At 27.2% G+C, this 19,282-nt stretch overlaps 1 protein-coding gene across 1 annotated transcript in view; it reads right to left on the bottom strand.

Moving 5' to 3' along the window:
- LOC123292551 (homeobox protein aristaless-like) overlaps positions 1 to 19,282 on the bottom strand; it is a 234,767-nt gene that overhangs the window by 20,629 nt on the left and 194,856 nt on the right. Inside the window, exon 3 of the mRNA XM_044873267.1 lies at positions 11,540 to 11,585. Coding sequence (XP_044729202.1) covers positions 11,540 to 11,585 — 46 coding nt within the window. The remainder of the gene's footprint in view (positions 1 to 11,539; positions 11,586 to 19,282) is intronic.

Here is a 19,282-nt window from a genome sequence, read left to right as displayed (position 1 = left end):
AACACGCTTGAATGAAAGTTGATGGATTATAACTAATTACTTGGAATTCTGAATAAATGGTAAAACTGTAATAAATATTATTCCCAAGCAATAAATTGCAATGGCATCGCTATAGCCGATTAATGATTAAGTCTAATCTAATTAGCCACTTATTGTGACTTTTTAATTTTATTTTCAGGTGGCAGAGGTAAGGTAAAATAATAGATACAAAGTTAATATTTTCGACATTTTAGAAAGTCAAAATCTTAGAACTAGGTTTGAACTTTCTATGTAACTATTAATAATGTCTTATTAATAGTTAACACATTCTTATCACACATAATAAAGGGTTATTTGTACGGTTTCTATGTCCAACAGAGTTGTTTTATATAGACACTTACTTGATACTCGCCCTGACACTCGCTGGGGTTAAAAGTAAAGACCAACGCGTTATAGCCTCTTCTTCTTTTGCTCTCACTTATCTCCCTTCTATAACACTCGAAATAGGAGTAGGGATTGTTTTACACAGGTAAAATACATTAACATATTTCAATTTTTTGAAAATATTATAGTCTTGATTCATTGAGTGTATCAGAACAGGTGGCCATGAATTGTATCTTGTTCACTATGTTTACAGAAAGCATTAATTTATGTTTCAAAATGATGGTCATAGATGTCATGGTGAAATGTCATAGGCTAAATTTAAATTAAAAAATTTATTTTTAATATATCTTTTTTTAAATTATAGTTCATGTCTTGGTGTAGTGTATAAGCTATATTATTGTACAGTTTTATTCAAATTCATTAAGTAGTTTTTCCGTGAAATCGCAACAAGCAAACAAACAACCTTACTTTTACATTTATAATAAATAGGAATGAAGACAACAACAGTGGGCAGAATAGTGGACAGATAAAATTAATGGTTAAAAAATGTAGAATATAAGAATATTTAAAATTTTAAAAAAAATTTGAAGGATTGGCAAAGACGAAAAATAATGCAGAATCTCCCAAAATTATAAATCGGACAAAAAATTACTGGGATAAAGTTAATTTTTTCGAGTCTTTGTGGTGAGGATGGCTTCCCTCTGCTCCCTTTGGCGACATCTTAACACAAATTTACGAATATTTTCAAATAAAACTTAATATTCAAATAAAATTTAATTATATCCAAATCAGATTCATTTAATAAAAAAAAAATATTCTCTGTACAAAAATAATGACTAAGCATAAATTTGCATGAGTCGTCCACATAGGTAAGAAATGAATTAGTCATTATTACTTGAATGTTTTTTCGATTGAATATATACAAAAACGAAAAAAAATACTTGATAGCTTGTGTAGTAGCTGACTATATCAGAGTTGATCGCGCGGCTCTGATTACTAAGAGCGCGCCACCGACTTTAAATACCCGACTAATCCAATATTTCAAATAATAATAGTTTAAGTCAAGTCAATTCTCTCAAACTTACTTTACAAAAAATATGGTAAAGTGTTGTACCTTGGCAACAATGTATCTTCATGAAAGAAATTGTTATCTTTGAGGCAACGAATGTGAAATTCACTTACCAAGGGGCAAGAAAATGACAGAAATGTGAATGTAATTTGGCTCTTAATTATGTTTTCAGTTTGGATTCAGTTTTGAATCAGATAGTTGGGTGATATTTTATGCCATGTTTGAGTTTTAAACACACAGTAGAATGTTGTAGCGATAAAGTTTTGAAAAAACAGACTATCATGTTCTTTGGATCGAGACACAATACGTTATCAGTGATCAATAAACAATGGATACTCAATATGACAATCAGCTAACTGATTCAGACATGTTATTGTACTATTTTGTATTTATTGAGAATTTTTACTTTTTGTATGTAAAAATAAGGTAACCCACTTAGTTTATGTAATAACACAATACCAGCCATTAAAATCTAAGTGAACTGTGATTCGATAAAACTATTTACTTTATATTCATATTATATGCATTTATTTGGTTAATTATCTCTCAAAGTAGGCCTCAGATCGAAAATTGGTAAATAACTTTTCCCTTCCTCTTTATGAGCTTATTCTGTAGGCCAACGATCTGCGATCAATAACAGAACACCTTGTATATAAAAACTTTATAATAGTTAAATTATACACGTAATATATTTTTTTTAAAATTTTTATTATACTTTGTCTTAAATCAAGATGAAACAATTGTCACAATAGATTTTTATTAAAAAAATCTTAAAATTTTATTGTGGATTACTGCAAAGTATAATAAAAATTTAAAAAAAAATATATTACGTGTATATTTTAATTATTAAAATGCAATTCCACAAAGTAAAGCTCAACACAATCGATAAAAACTTTATTACCAAGGCACGACTTTCTCCCGAATTAATAATAGTAATAAACTAGTGTGTTCTCATTCGTTGAACGTTCAATAATATCAAATCATCAATAGATTGGATCTTACTTAATCAAAATGTTTTCTTGATTATTAATATTATTATTGTATGTGTATTCATGAATTGTGTACGAGTACTTGTAGCGGCTGCTGATCAGGATTGAAACAGTGCAGTTGAAGTCGTTTGATACCATTATTATTATTTTTTAAATATCATGAATATGATTTAAATGTCATGACTTAATTGTATTTTCAAATGTAATATTATACTATTGATTATTCACAATAAATTCAGCTTTATGTTATTAGGCTATAGTGTAGTTAGGATTTGAGAGCAATAAATTACTAACAGGCAGCGACTATGTGGAACATAGTAATTAAACTGGAGACTTTTGGAAATGGTCAAATTGGGGTTGATTTTAAGGGTTAAAACCGTTTTTTAGCGATTTATGGCGACAAAAGACCTCCTAGCGAAAAATGTTTAGCAGAAAAATTTTAAATAATCAAAAATTGAAAAACTTTTGTAGGGAAAATTTTTCAACATAATCTCAAATTTCATGGGAAAATTGTGAAAAACTGTTTTTTTCGTTTTTATCTTTTTTCTCGCGCAAAAAATTCAAATTTCTTGAAACTTGGTGAAATTGTTCCTTTTTTATTACTGAATAAGCATGAAACTTTATGCAAAATTTTTTTGAGATTTTTCAAACTTTCTATTAAAATTGTTCATTTTTCAACGAAAAACTCGCTTAATGTTTTTTACAATATTCATACTCTGCAGGCTCATTTTAACCGTTGAAATGTCTACTTTAGAATGATAAGTCTATGTGTATGGTTTATTTTTCATTAAACCGCATAAAATAAAGAAAAACCGAAAAAACGATTTTTCGTTCGGAAACACGATAGTCAAAAACGAGAAGAGATATCAAGCTGAAATTTATAGCGTGGTCAGGACGCAAAAAGCGAGTTTAAGTTCGTAAATGAGCAATATAGGTCAATTTGATACTGGTATTAAAATGAGATATGGTAAAAATAACAAAATTGTTTTTGTCCTGGTAGATGTATAATATTGGATATCTGACCGTAATTTTCTATCAGAGTCAACTTTTCTCTATCAATTTTGTCAATATTGTAAAAAAGGTACTTTGGCAAAATTTTTTGACATATCTCGTACACTTATGCAAAAAAATTGACATCTAATTATTTCATATTGCGTTCTAGGCCGTGCCGGGCATTTTATTAAAAATAACCTTTTTTTTATAAAAAAAAGTAATAAAAAAGTTATTATGCCTACTAATTGGACACACAATATATTGGATTTATTGTTTTTAGTGTGAAATTGGTAAGTACGCCACCTTTGTCGCTATATCTGTTATACTGTCAACAAAAACACATATTATTTGAAAATGTATTATGTTTCTATATCGAGATATATATAACATACCTATATTTTATTTCTCAATATAACCAAATAAAATTGCTGATTAAGTCTCGATCTATTTAGATTATAATCTTTGTATATTAAATTCTTTTTTTTTTCTTCATATAATATATTATATTTTATTAATTGCCTCCTCTTTTTAAAAAGAAGTCTCAATACATGATATTACATTATCTTAAATTACATTTTACTGTATTTATAAAGTTGTATATAATTTATAACATATACTGCATCTTTTAAATACACTCACTGTAGGTATGTGATAGAGCTGATTTTATTATTAAGGATATGGGAAGGTTAAATAGGTGGCTTTACCTAGGTATAATCAGAAGGAAGTTAACCCGTAATAATTACTATTTATATATCAGAGATTAACTTTAGTTTATACTAGATTCCAATCGTAAATTAAATTATTAGTTATTAATAAGAAAATCAGTTCCATAAATACAACTATAATCAGATTATCATATAAACTATGCGTGAAAATAATGCGTTTTCAAATAAATATCATCTGTGTCAAGAACTTTTATAATTTTTTTTTAGATTTCTTCGTCAGAAATAAACACATGAGATTTTAAATTTTTGAAACTTTATCATCATATATTTCGAAAAAGATAATAGAAACATTTATGATTATATGAGCATCTTTCTTATTTCTATGAAAGGTATTTCACCAAGACCTTCTAGTGAGCAAATGTTTAATTAATGTAAAACAGTTTTCATTTTTTCAACTACTTGGTCTTTTGTAGCCTCATCGGTTTTCTCTATACTTCTTTGTATTCTATAAGTCAATTAGTACAAAAGCCAGCTCTGATAAGAAAATTGGAAAAATCTAGTCGAAGTTATAGGTTGAAACACGATGTTTTGTATATGTCAGATACCGGATGACAAACATATAGATATAAAAAATTTCTTTCTAAATTTAATTTGTCAAATAAATAAAACTTTTTCTTGGTTGGCTAGGAAGTACAACATATCCAAATAAGAGGAAAATCAGGGCACCAGGGCAATTTTGAATAATAGGCTTGATTTTTCTTTATATGAAGTTGAACTAAGTCTAAATCAATTCTGAAAAATTTAAGGGGAGTTGCACGATTATTTAAATAAATAAATGACTTCAAAAGTACCTAGGTATATTTAACATTGGTCTTTTGGGAAAACGGTAGAGGGATGATATGTTTTCATAGATTTCCAAAACTAATCGGTGAAAATTTTAAAAATGCTACTTAAATTAAAGTAAAAATTATTGAAAACAATAAAAACCCGTTGTGCCCGACTAATGAAGGGTGTATGAGCACGGTAATGGAGACAAATTTAAAAAAGAATATATATTTTAAATTTTGATGGTGCATTATGTTATAACGTGATAAAATAAGACGGAAAGTTATAATACAATTTTTCGATATCTGAGTAATTTTCAAAATATCGAAAATTGAAAATTTTGTTTAATTATTTAGCCTTCGATATTTCGTAAACCAAGACAGATATCAAAAAATTTTATTCTTAGTTTTCGTCTACATTAATGATGTTATAACAAAATCATCAAAGTTGAAAATAAGGTACAAATAATTTTAACCATAAGTCTAAACTTGCCTTGGCGCTCGTACTAAGTTAAATTGAATCACTTTTCCATAAGAAAAACGCCGGAACCTTTTTAAATTGTTATTCTGTGTGCCACTTTGTATATTGTAAACATAAGTAAGATTCTGTACACTATAAATTAAATTATAATTAGTAAAAAAAGAAATGTAAGTAAGTCACGATATATCAATCATTTCTTCACAAAGAGTATACCACTAAAAGTAATAGTTTAAGTATAATGTCATTGAATCATCATATAATAATCTTTGAATAAATGTGGATCTTGTTTTTTTATATATATTTTGTTACTCTAAACTTTAATAACTTATTATTTCTCTACAATATTGTAACAGTATTTTAAAATTTTTATTCATCATAATGTACTAACTCATTAGAAAAGGAATAATTTAAAATAATGAAGTAAAATGTATGTGTGTGTGTGTGTGTGTGTGTTTTTTTTTGTCAACATAAAATCTATGAGAAAATTTTTGAAGAGTTTATGAATGTAATTATGATCATGTTATATTTGTTTTTACATGTTCTCCTTCATTTGAATGATTCTGTTATACCATTTTACCGTTTAATTAAGTAAAATGAGTCATTGAAAAGGTAAGGTCATTCGTTTCAATGGCCATATTTTAATTTTTATCCAGAATTTAGTTTATAAACCGTCAATCGGGGCATTAGTAAAAACTGAATCAGGAAAATCCTGATCTTTATGAAAGTTAGTAAACCTCAAAATTTCAAATATTTGCACTTGCACGGATTTCGAAATTTCGCATAAAACAACACTAACGATAGGTACAATATGGACTAGGTGTGCCAGAGTTTATCCTGACAGAAATAGTTTTGCACAGAATTTTTAATTTTTTACTGGTGTGACAGATATTTTGATCAAGTTTTGAGCTGTCACACCGAAATATTTCGAAAGAAAATTAAAAAAAAAATTAAAAAAAAGTAATTCCTCGATAAGGGTAATGGCTTTATATATTAAAAATCGGTGTGACAGACCTTTCTGCCAAGATAAGAGCTGTCTCTTAGAAATTAATTTCCATTAAAGTGCAAAATACTTGTAATTATTAAAAATATAAAAATACTAGCTTGATACCCGCCCGCTTCACTGGGCTTAAAAGTAAAAACAACCCGGCAATTACATAGCTGTCATTTGCGTTTTGTTATTCCAAGTCTGATTCTTTTTTGTTATACCACGTTTTATAGTGACTGACGTTTCATGTCAAGTCACACGGGAATGCTCGAATATCCTATGTCCTTCTCCTGGCTCTAAACTCCCTCCCTGCCAATTTTCAGCTAAATCGGTTCAGCCGTTCTTTAGTTATAAGTAGTGTAACTAACACGACTTTGTTTTATATATATAGATATAAAAAATATTTCCGCCAGGATAAACCTTGGCACACCTGGTCCATATTATACCAGTCGTTAAATAGCATTGATTCATATGCGAAATTTCGAAATCCGAGTAGGTGCAGTTTTACTGTCACAAACTTCCCGCTTATTACTTTTTGAGATATAACGTTTAAAATTTCATTTTTTCAATCCGAGCACCAAAAATTAGTTATAATCGGAAATATTAGAGAAAATTTGATTAACTTTCACAGTTTCTTTAATTACAATCGAAGCCATTTGTGACTTTCTTTATTGGATGCTTTACCTATTGGGCTATTAATGAATATTTTTCAATCAATATTTGGAGATGGATTCTATATAAAGTTCCCAATTTAAAATGCGCCATAATGATCACATTTGGATACTGAAACGGTATCATTGTCGCAATAAGTTTTTTAGAAAATATTTATTGGCAGAATACAGTCAGCCCTTTTGAATAGTAAAAATAGAGTTATTTATTAAAGCTGAAAGCGAAATTTCACGCGTAGATGTTACATAACAACCAAATGGTTACGAAATATCTTGAACAAATTTTTATTTTTTTCGCAATTTTTTGGAAAATATAGTAGCAAGTTTTCAATTTAAAATGTTCTTCTATCTTGGTTTGAAACTTGATTTGACTACCCATTAGATGACTGTGAAGACACAGGCAAAACTAAAAGCCACAAAAATATGCCTTTTTAAATCAATACTTGTTGCCAGGACCAAAATTCATAGCGTATGTATTTTAGAATATTTTTGGATGTACCGATTAAAATGACGCATCTTGTACGTGAAATAAAATCAATGTTATATTAAATTCATTACGAAGGTTACTCATACTATACAGTACGTCCTAGGTATGATTCAACAAAAGGTCATATTAAATAAAATAATCATTTATTACGTATGTACAAGAATTTCTTCAATTAATTTAAAATAATCAAGCATTTTTATTGTTTTAGTTTAGTAATAAATTCAAAGAATATAAACAAAATGAAATGAATTTTTATTAAAATGATTCATTATTATATCTTTCAATTATTTAAAAAAAAAAAATTTATATCCAAGAATTTTAAATATTGTTCAAAAATTATTGCGCATGGAGCTCAAATTTTATTTAATTCCATTACATTGTAATATTTTTTTACTCTGTCTAATACTATAAATTAATAATTCGACTGTATGTTGCACAAGCATAAAATATGTGCCTGAGTCGCATGTAAACTTAAGGATGTATGAGCATGGTAGTGGGGGCACAAATTTAAAAATAAATATTTTCAATTTTGATGATAAATTTATATTATTACTTGACGATATAAGGCGAAAAGTAAGAATAAAATTTTTCGATATCTGGCTTAAGTAATTTTCAAAATATCGAAAATTGAAAATTTTGTTTAATTATTTAGCTTTCGATATTTCGAAAACCAAGGCACATATCGAAAAATTTGATTCTTATTTTTCGTCTACATTCATGAGGTTATAACAAAATTCATCATCAAAATTGAAAATAAGATAAAAATAATTTCAACCCTTAATCTACCATGCTCTTACATCGCTTATATGGACGGTGACACTTAGTTTTTTTCTTTTCTAATTCATTGCTAATATGTTTACTTTCTATTAAAAAGTTTTTTTTTAATTTGTTTTCATCAAAAATTATCAAAAACTTCCAAAATATGTCGTTTTTTGAGATTCCTCCATAAGAGCCAATGTATTTTATATCGATTTTTAATGACTTTTTTCTTAAAAATTTGCACGGATACCTAAGCTGAAATTTTAACCACATATTCTTTGAGTAAAAGACTACCTACAAACAAATTTTGAGCCTTTAAATCAAACATTGTTGTCATGCTCATACATCCTTAAGGTAATACGTATGTAAGTTTAGACTGAAAATTGAAATTATTTGTTCCTTTTTTTCAACTTTGGTAATGAATTTTGTTATAACTTCATGAATGTAGACGAAAACTAAGAATAAAATTTTTTGATATCTACCTCCGTTTTCGAAATATTGAAAGGTAAATAATTAAACAAAATTTTCAATTTTCGATATTTTTAAAACTACTCCAGATATCATGCACCGTCAAAATTGAAAAACTATATTATTTTAAATTTGTGTTCCCACTACCGTGCTCATATATGTTTAATTAGTCGGATACAACGAGTTTTTATGTTTTCAATAATTTTTTAAGGTTTTTATTAATATAAATAATTTTTTTTAAATTTCCACTGACTAGTTTTGGAGAAATCTATGAAAACATATCATCCATCTACCGTTTTCCCATAAGACCATGTTAAATATGCCTACTTTTGAAGTCATTTATTTATTTAAATAATCGGACAACTTCCGTAGAATTTTTAGAATTGATTTAGACTTAGTCCAACTTCATATAAAAAATAAGCCTGAAAGAAAAATATTAACAACTGTTATTCGCAACTCAACAGATTCGAAAAATGCACGAAATTTGTGACGGCTATAACTCTGAAGAGGTACGTTTTGAAGCTCATTTCCACAAGAACTTTCTGTATCAAACAAAAATCGCTAGAATTACGGAAACAGCTTAGAACAGATTTAGACATAGTTGAACCAAGCATTTTTTTCATTTAAACCGGATTTCACAGACACATGACTGAAATTTTCAGCTTATTACTCCTTTTCGTCTTCGAGTTTATAGTAATAATAAGGTGAGTTTTGATCACCTGAATGCAACATGTGGTGCAGACTTTTATTTGTATACTTCAAATCACTGTTGTTTTGTCAAGGTCGTCGCCTCAGTCAAGTCCACCTTCTAAATATAATATTTACCGACTGACTGGGAAACAAATTAAATTAATACAAAACTATAATTTATATTTTTGGTTCTTTTTTTCTTTTTAGTGTGAGTTGTTGGTTGGTCTCTAGCTTCTTTTTTATACGAGTTGATGGAATTAGTTTGTTGTTTAGTTAAAAAGAAAAAAAAAAATATTCTGAAGCATATGGGATGATACAATGAATGTAGATGGATGGATAGCAAATATCATATCATATTCAAGTAATTGAGGTGGATATAAATAATACACGGTATTTCAAAATTATTACAAATGGAATAGTTTCGAAAATCAATCGTTTTTTATATGTAAAAATAGAAGAATCGGATACATAGCCCTGGGCTACCGTTTGATATATTAGGCTTTCGATTGAGTGCAACTTACCTCTTGGAAGAAAATATTTGTCTCGGAAAATGGAAGCATTCGTAATAAATGATCATGAAAATTCCCTTAGTTTCGGAGAAGAAATCCGCATTGCAAAACTTTTTTTTTATTAACTTTTTTTGGTATTATGAAAAATTAGTGTATTTATCAATTATTTCATCAATTTGATAGAAATTTGTTATAGAATGGAGAATCTATTTATCCTTAAATTAATGTGTGACCTGCTTGCCCAAAAAACATTATTTGTTAATTAAAGAAAAATTAATTTCTTATTTAATTTAATTACAATTTTTTACTGTAAAATTATGCTACTGAACTCTAAATAACTATTCAAAATGTGAATAATCAACTTTTACCATGAGCGTAACGTACTGGGATGACGTCAATTATTAATTATTAACGTCATTCCAAATTAATCTAATTTTCCTTTAATACTTTTGATAAGTATATTGACACAAAAAAAAAAAAAATAAGTATAGGAAAATATTAAATATTTATACATTAATTTATTTTAAAGCCTTGCTACAATTTAAAAAAAAAATTTTGGATTATATTCGCGGTAAAAGTATATTAGCTCGCAGTCAAATAGGGTATAATTTTTATCAATACTGTACCACCCTACTAAGTCTACCCTACAATTATACTATATAGTTAATAACTATTATATAATTATTTCTCTTACAGCCACAATACTCTAATATAGTTGTATTAATTCAACAATAAAATTGTTTAATTTTGCATAGTTGTATCTCCACAATGAAACGGTTAAAAAATTTGGTTTTTCATTTTTTAATTTAGAACAAATCTTTTGACATCAATGAACAGTTGGCTGTTTTGAATATTTCTAACAGTTAGTTTTTCTTCTAAACCTCTCCTATATCTATGTGTTACTAATCCAAACTTGAATTAGTTTTTTGACTCTATGTTCAGAGCAAGACAACAAGCCATAAAATCAGTTATCAATAATGAACATATTTATAAAAAGCCTGCATGACTAAAAAAAAAATCGTGGTTTTAGTATCTCAAGTAATTGTAAAAATTAATATTGCGTTATTTTTCGTATGAATGAATATTTTTTGCACATTGTCATTTTGGAAAAAGATGATTTTGAAGTGGTTGCATACTTTTGCAAAGGTTTTATACATTTGACATGATGCTTACAAGGAGTCAACCTAGTTTTTTAATCGCAAGATGAAAAAGTTATTGAGTGTTCCTTTTTGTTTTGAATAACACTGTGAAGAATTTAATAACCCTATATATGGTGGCTCTATGGCAGTAATAAAATTTGTATAAATTGTAGGTATAATATAGTTTAATGTCCTTTTATCTGTTCTGTATATGGATACATATTTTTTTTGATTAGTTACGAGAAACAAAGTAGGTAATAATGTCTTTAGAGACATAAAAAAATAAAAAAAATTATAATTTTAGGTTACAGAACTAAAAAATATGTGTACTATACGGATACTGTTATTATTATAAATTTTGTATTTGGTGATATACTTGTAATTTAAGAATAAAAATACAAATCAAAAAAATTAAATCAAATAATAAGTATGCTATATAGTTTTTTTTACCTGAATTCTTGCTTCGGTTAGACCAATTTTCATCGCTAATTCTTCCCTAAAAAATATAATAAAAATTTATTAATTTCTTTCAAATTTCCAAAATTCATAATAAAAGATAATATTTTAAGAATAAAACAAATAACAGCTTAAAAAAATTAAAAAACACGTTTTTGTAATAAGTTGAAATAAAAAAAAGAAAATAATTTCTTTAATTAAGTTCAAAAAAAATATTTTATCGGAAAAAAGCTTGGGCAGCTATTTCAATTATTGTAAATATTTTATTGATAGATATTGGTAAAAGTAATGTTTTAAAAAACCCACACTTTTTACGATAAAATGATTTTTTTGAGCTTCCAAAAATTATTTTTTACTTTTTAGTTTAGCTAGTTATAAAATCATGTTTTTAAGTGTTTTAAAACTATTATTTATTTTGTGTTTTTTAAGTTTTTTAGACCATTATTTATTTATCAAAAATTCTGTATAAATATGGTGGGAGCGCAAATAAATGTATATATTTTCAGATATGGAAATCATTAATCCTGAAGATTTAAATCAGGGTAATCAGATAAACTTATTTTATTGTATTATTATCGGTCCTTGATCAGTGTTCGAATTTTCAATTCAATCGGACGTTTTGAAGTGGGTGAAAATCACGTTCAAAGATTCCATTATATCAAATAGATACATATCAAGTTATAAAAGCGTGTTAAAAATAGTAGTTAATTAAAAATTTAAAGAAATCGGACATAAAATGAAGGTTTGGTCGGTTCGTTTTTGTTTGATTGGTAATTTAATCTTGAGATATTTGATCTCTATTTAAAAAAATAAAAAAAAAATTTGATCAAAATTTGAAGTAGCTATATCTCTGCGAAAAATTATTAAGTTCAAAACTTCAGTAGCTTATTTGGAAACTTGTACTTTCTAGTTTTAGAATCTATTATTCTAGGATTTTTATAACCCCCAGCCGCTTGTACGTGTACTGAAGGCTAAAGGGGTGAGAGATGTATCCTTAAATTTTACATGAAGATTAGAAGCATTCAAAAATTTTAATAATTTTTTAATAATAATAATATTCTTCATTTAAAATACGGTATCTTCTGAAATAACCATCGCAATGAATATTTTCTTATATCATTCGAAAACTAAAAGTGGCTAATTTTAAGCCCTTGCTTATTGCTTTATTAAAAAAAATTTATCATTCTCCCACTTTTCGATTTAAAATATAAAAACAGTATTTTCCATATTTTAAACAGTATTTAACATATTCTAAAACTAGAATGTATAAATTTTCAAATAAGTTATTGAGATTCGATGATTTTTTCAAAGATGCCACAGATGTTTGAATTTTTGATAGAATACTGTGTTTTTAAAATTTTTCGTTAATACTTAATATATTTTAAATAATATAGAATTCTTATATAAAACAAAATTCATTAAGGTATCTAACAAAACTGTTTATTTAATGAATATTTGTAAATTAAAAAAAAAAATCATTTTTAAAGTAATTTTTTAATAATGCTTGATGCCACACGTGCATTTTTTAAGTAATTTTATTCTTAGTATATAAATATTAAATATAATATACGGCCACCACAGAATTCTTATTACAATATTATTACAATGTCTCTACTTCAGCATATTATACAGGCTGACTTCATTTGTACAGTTTCCACATAATTTTTTGGAAGAAAGATTTGAATACCAAAAAACCGTAAAATATGGATCTTCTTATTGTAGGAATGAAAAAAAGAAGATGTAGCAGATTTTGATTCTAAGCCTTAACAAAAGTAGATTTTTTGAGGCTTAGAATCAAAATCTGCTACAAAAATTGCCATCGAAATAAGTATATATTTACCCACTTGTTATACCGTTTTTAATATTCAAATCCGTTTTTGAAAAAATTAGCTCGAAACTTTTACAAAAATCAGCCTGTATACAAATACCTACCTAAATCTAACTTTTATGTATACTATGACTACATATTATAAAACAAAGTCGCTTTTTCTGTCCCTATGTCCCTATGTCCCTTTGTACGCTTAAATCTTTGAAACTACGCAACGGATTTTGATGCGGTTTTTTTTAATAGATAGAGTGATTCAAGAGGAAGGTTTTTATGTATACTACATCCATATAATAGTAGAGTAAAGGGTTGAAATAGGGGTTGAAAGGGATATGCTTCAAAAACCCTTTGTATGCTTAAATTTTTGAAACTACGCAACGGATTTTGATGCGTTTTTTTTTTTTATTAGATAGAGTGATTCAAGAGGAAGGTTTTTATGTATAATACATCCATATTATAATAGAGTAAGGGGTTGAAATAGGGGTTGAAAGGGATATGCTTCAAAAACTAAAAAAGTTGTGCATCGATTAAGCTCAAATATAGACACGATATACAACCAGCTTCAAAGATCTATTGTTTTTATCTACTTTTAACCTTCGGAGGGTAGAAAGTGGGAAGGAATTATCGAATATTTACAAATATAACCTAAGTGGGGTATCAAATAAAAGAGCATGACGTGTACATTACAAAACTGTTATCCCACGCAAGGAAATGTGGAGGGAGGGGTGCAAGTGGGGATGTTGCCCAGCAAAGCGGGTAGCTCACAGCTAGTTATGTATAAAATTATCTCATATCTAAAGTAATATTGGTACCTACCAATTTGTATATTACACGTAAATTAAAAACATCAACGCCGTTTTGTTCATTATATTTCAAAAAACTCATAGACGTAAGTCATTCAGTCAATTTTCTGACTATATTCTAAAATGTATTCAAATTTTCTAAATATTTGGTGTCTACCCAAAAGTCCTATTATTATTGAAATAATATTTTATGGGTGTTAAAAGAATATGTAACGGGTTAAGTAAAAATATTATTTTTCCGAATTTCGACCTACTTGAGCCGCCATCCGCTATTTTTGTTTAGAAAAAAATTAAAATTTAAAAACTATTCGAATTATTCTTATGAAAGCCAGCAAATATATTACGTTTATCTTTAGCAAATTTCGAAATGACTCTCAATTCACAATTTAAATTTTTGATCAATCAAACAAAATAACAAAATCGAAAAAATGATACTGAAGATTTTTTACCAATTCGTGCCTGTAAATATTGATGCTTTTTTGATTTAGTTGATGTTAAACTTACGTAACCTAACCAATGAAACAAAAACAGAAGTATTTTGATTTGATTGAATCTTGCCATCTCAGTTACATATACGTTATTTAATTTTCTTAGAAAAATTGTAAATATTATTCTGCCGATAATAATACAAAGACTTCTTTATCGTTCTTCTCAAAAATTATTCTGATTTTTTTCTATTTTAATTTAATTTAAAAAAAAAAACAACCCTATCATAAAAGAGTTATAAAAACGATTATATATCAAATTAATTTTATGTTTTTCTCCTTCATAAATTATAATAAACTTTAATAAAATTTATCCAATATAATAATTACACATCTTCTCTCTCAAAAAAAAAAAAAAAAAAAAAAATTAAATTATATTTCTTTACTATAATTGACGATTTGCTGGTTGTTGTTGTTGAATTGCTTCTGTCCGCTTGCCTAAGCTTCTGCTGTTTGTTCATCAACACCGCTGCCGCGTCAGAAGCAAAGAATTTATTTTTTTTGTTCGTTTATATAATTTTTACCTCTATATACGAAGTAATGTAACTGTGCTTTCCTCACAAAACTTCTATAAGTAGTTTTCAACGGATCTTTATGGTTTTTAAAACAAAATGAACGCAGAAATATCATATATGTCATTGAATTGCTTCCAAATGAAAAGCCCTAGTATTCTAGTTACAAAAATAAGTAAAACAAAATACGTACAGATAAATAAAAATAAGCAAAAGAGTCTAGCCAACCCTTAAGGGTACTATGGGTAATTGACTTTGCATTCAGAATTTAATGAAACTTGGCATAGTTTTCCATTATTATATCATAATTTACCATTTAAATTTTTGGAGCCTTTAGAGAACTGAAAATTTGAACGTCCAGTTTTGTGAAATATTATAAAATCTGTGATTTCGTATAAGGATCAATGTTAAAATATCTTTTTTTCAGTTTTCCGAAGGCCTTTAACTGGTTAATTATGATATAATAATGGACAACTATGCCAAGTTTCATTAAATTCTGAACGCAAAGTCTATTACCGATAGTACTACCTTAAGGTTTAACTAAAAGAAAATTTTTAGACTTTTCTTATTTTTTCAAAAATGCTAACCAGAATTATAAAATATAGCTTATTTGATTCTTTCTTTTAATAGCTTCGTGTAAAACTCTAGAAGTAGATGAAAAGCCAATTTTTCATAAGCCATCAACTTCTCGCGTTATTGAACAGAGACACTTATAACACTCCATGTAAAAAAATTTAACTTTTTGTATCTTTTGAATAAATTTAAGAAAAAAGTATCGTATCCGTTTTGTATATAGAGGTTGGATGACGTTCGCACAACATTTTTTAAGTGGTTTATAGTGTAAATTATTATCAAATCTGGCAGGTTGTGGCTGTACACTGACGTGTGATAGTCAAATTAAACATAAAATCACTCATAGTATTTATGTACCAAATTATTAAACCATTTTTACACGGAACATGCTGCCTTAAGCAAGATATAAACTATTCTGTCTTAATATTTTTATAAGTTCTTATAATGTGTTAAAAACTACGGTCTTTTTGTTGTACTATCAACAATTAGGCGACACTATCAAATTAAACAATTTTACAAGGAAATACAAAATTCAAGTCGTCACCTTTTTTCAAAGAAAATGGAATCAAATCTTTTAAAAGTTTTCTAAAGTGAACACTTCCCCGGTGAAAGTTTTTCCATTTTAAAGGAAAGCATCTAATTTGGAACAGAGGAACCAAATCACCACTAAATTTCAAGGAGAAATTTTATAATTGTGCTTATTAAGAATTTACTATACCATTCATCTAAAATTTTTATTTATTATCGTTGTTTCATTTAAAAAAATGATAATTTCATAAAATTGCATAAAAATTTGATCAATATCTTTCAATTGGACACTTTTTTTAGCCTTTTTTAAAATTATACTATAAATTTACTTTCATATATTGTTCGGTAAGAAATGATTGTGATAAATCCATCAAGGTCCACCTCACAAACCCTTGTGATAAATTAGGAAGGTCCTCCTCACATTACATACATTGCTTAATTTATTAGACAAAAATGCATTCTTAAACGAAAAATAACAGAATTAAAATTAATTTCATGGAAGATATGATCCCATCATGGTGCAATGATCCCCTTAAGAAAAAATGTAATTGAAAGGTGGGTGAAATGATCCCATTTCATTTTTTAACAAACAGCCCACATAAATTATTGATTGTTCGTTTAATAGGCATCATTTTATCTATAACGACATATTTGAATGTGTTATAATTTTATTAAAAGTCAACAGAAGCCAGGAGTAAAACAATCCGCCGGTGAAAACTAATACCAAAAAAATTTTACTTTGTTTGTCTTAGCATAAGCAGTAAAATTAATATTTTTGTTACGAAACCTTAAATACCTTATACATCGCCATATGTTTGCTGAACGATTAATTTGATCAAGTGAAAGCCATCTATCGATAAAAATACTAGATGATTTTAATGGTTCGCTTAAAACAACGAGCGACCCTTTAACCCAGGGGGATCATTATATAGCACTTTCCCTTATTTCGCAGGAAGTGTTAAACTCGAATTTTAAAGCACTATAAATCGTCAATTTTTAAAGATTTTTAAATTTTGCTTTGTTGGTCTTTTAGGACTATAATTTAGAAATTCTTAATTATACTAACCTATATTTGGGAAGCGTATTTTGAAAAATCCCAATAAGTTAAATTACAGAACCGTATATAAGATATAATAATAAAACAACGATAAACTGTGGTGAAGACAGCTTTACTTAACTATAACGATTATTAAGAAGACACGTATTAAATGAGATTAATTATTTTACGTCCGCATCCACATTTATAATCATGGATCAATGAAGATTAATCCATCCAACCAACCACATAATAACAACAGAAAATACAACAATTTAAAACAAAGATTTTAATTAAATAGTTAAAAAAAATGTATTTTACTGCAGCAGAGAGTGTTTAAAAACTAGTTATAAGATTAATATCACACACAAAATTACCTACCTTAAGATTATTATTGGTATTGTTGGTATGTTTTATATGTGGTAGCTAAACCTTAAGAAGCCAATAAGAAGCCAATATGTTTTTATTTTATATAATATATAATCATTAGTTTACGATTTATAATTATATAATTCAATGATAATACAATTTATTTTAAAATTAAAAACATCAGAGACTTACAAAATATAAAATATAATATAACATTGTATGCACTTAAACAACCAGTCTGGTGCACGTGCAAGCTATAGGGTAGAGACGAATTAATTGTAATTCGGATCAACCAAACTTCGAACAAAATTTGAATATACAAAAATATTCACTTGAATTAAATAATATTTACTTTAAGGGGGTATTCTGGTCTAGATGCCTAAGTTGTGGGAATTTTTCAAACACTAAGATTAAAAAATAATGCAAGAATTTTGTGCCCATTTGTCCATTTTACAATTATTGATATTTTAATAATACAATAATCAAGTGAAAACAAACAATTGACTGAGTTAATTGTTGAAATACCATGTATAGACAGTGTTGATCACTTTTAGATAGCCACATATACAGACATATCATAGACACACAACTGATATTCCCATATAATACAAGTTATATAATTAGCGCTCTCACGGGAAAAAGTGATGTTTACGAAAAAAAGTTTAAAACAAAAGTTGTTTATTTTTTTATAAGGAACATTTTTTACTTTTAAATTTTGACCAATGTTGCTCATTTACGAACTCAACCTCACCTTTTATGTGCTGAGCCCGCTATAAAAATTTCAGCTTGATATCTTTTTACGTTTTTGAGTTATCCTGTTGTCAGACGGACAGTCAAACAAGCAGACAGACGGGCGGACGGACACCCAGAAATGGATTTTATGAACTCCTATACCAAAAGTTTGTTCGTAGTATCAATATTTTTAAGCGTTTAAGTAGCATTTCCTCCAAAAGCTGCCGTTTTTGGAAAAAATGTTTTATAAAAAAGTTGTTAGTTTTTTATGAGGATCAACTTTATAATTTAAATTGTTATTCTATCTCTTATCGTTAAGCAAATTGGCTATTAAAGAAACGCGAAGAACTTGTTCCAATCTGATATCAGAATATAATGTCCCCCATCAAACTCTGCAATTTTTGTTTAAGTTTTTTTTTTTTGATTGGTCCATCAGAAAGCGAGATATTTAGGTGTATAGATTAAAATGGCCCACCCTGTATATTGTATATTATTTTAGGACAGATTAAAAAACATGTAGATAAATTTTTAATTATTATAACATTTTTTATCGGCGAGTCGTTTTCAATTTTTTTTTATGCTAAAGAAGTTGCATTCTTACAAGTGTTTATCACTATATCTATCCTTCTACAAGTTTATCACTATATCTTTCAAGTCTATAGATTTCATGTAGCTAAACAAAGTCTATGATTAAATCTTTAATAAGTAACATTTAAACATATTTTTTTAATAAATTTAATTAAAAAAATTATTGTCAAAAAGTACCTACACCTAATATTGCCTACTATGTATAAATCAAGTGTAATATCACAGTATTACTAAAATTATATAGTATGTTTAATGAATATTTTTTATCGAAATCGAAAAATTGTGT

This window comes from Chrysoperla carnea, chromosome 1, assembly GCF_905475395.1.
Source record: "Chrysoperla carnea chromosome 1, inChrCarn1.1, whole genome shotgun sequence".
Taxonomy (NCBI): domain Eukaryota; kingdom Metazoa; phylum Arthropoda; class Insecta; order Neuroptera; family Chrysopidae; genus Chrysoperla; species Chrysoperla carnea.
This window is presented reverse-complemented; position numbering and strand designations above follow the sequence as displayed.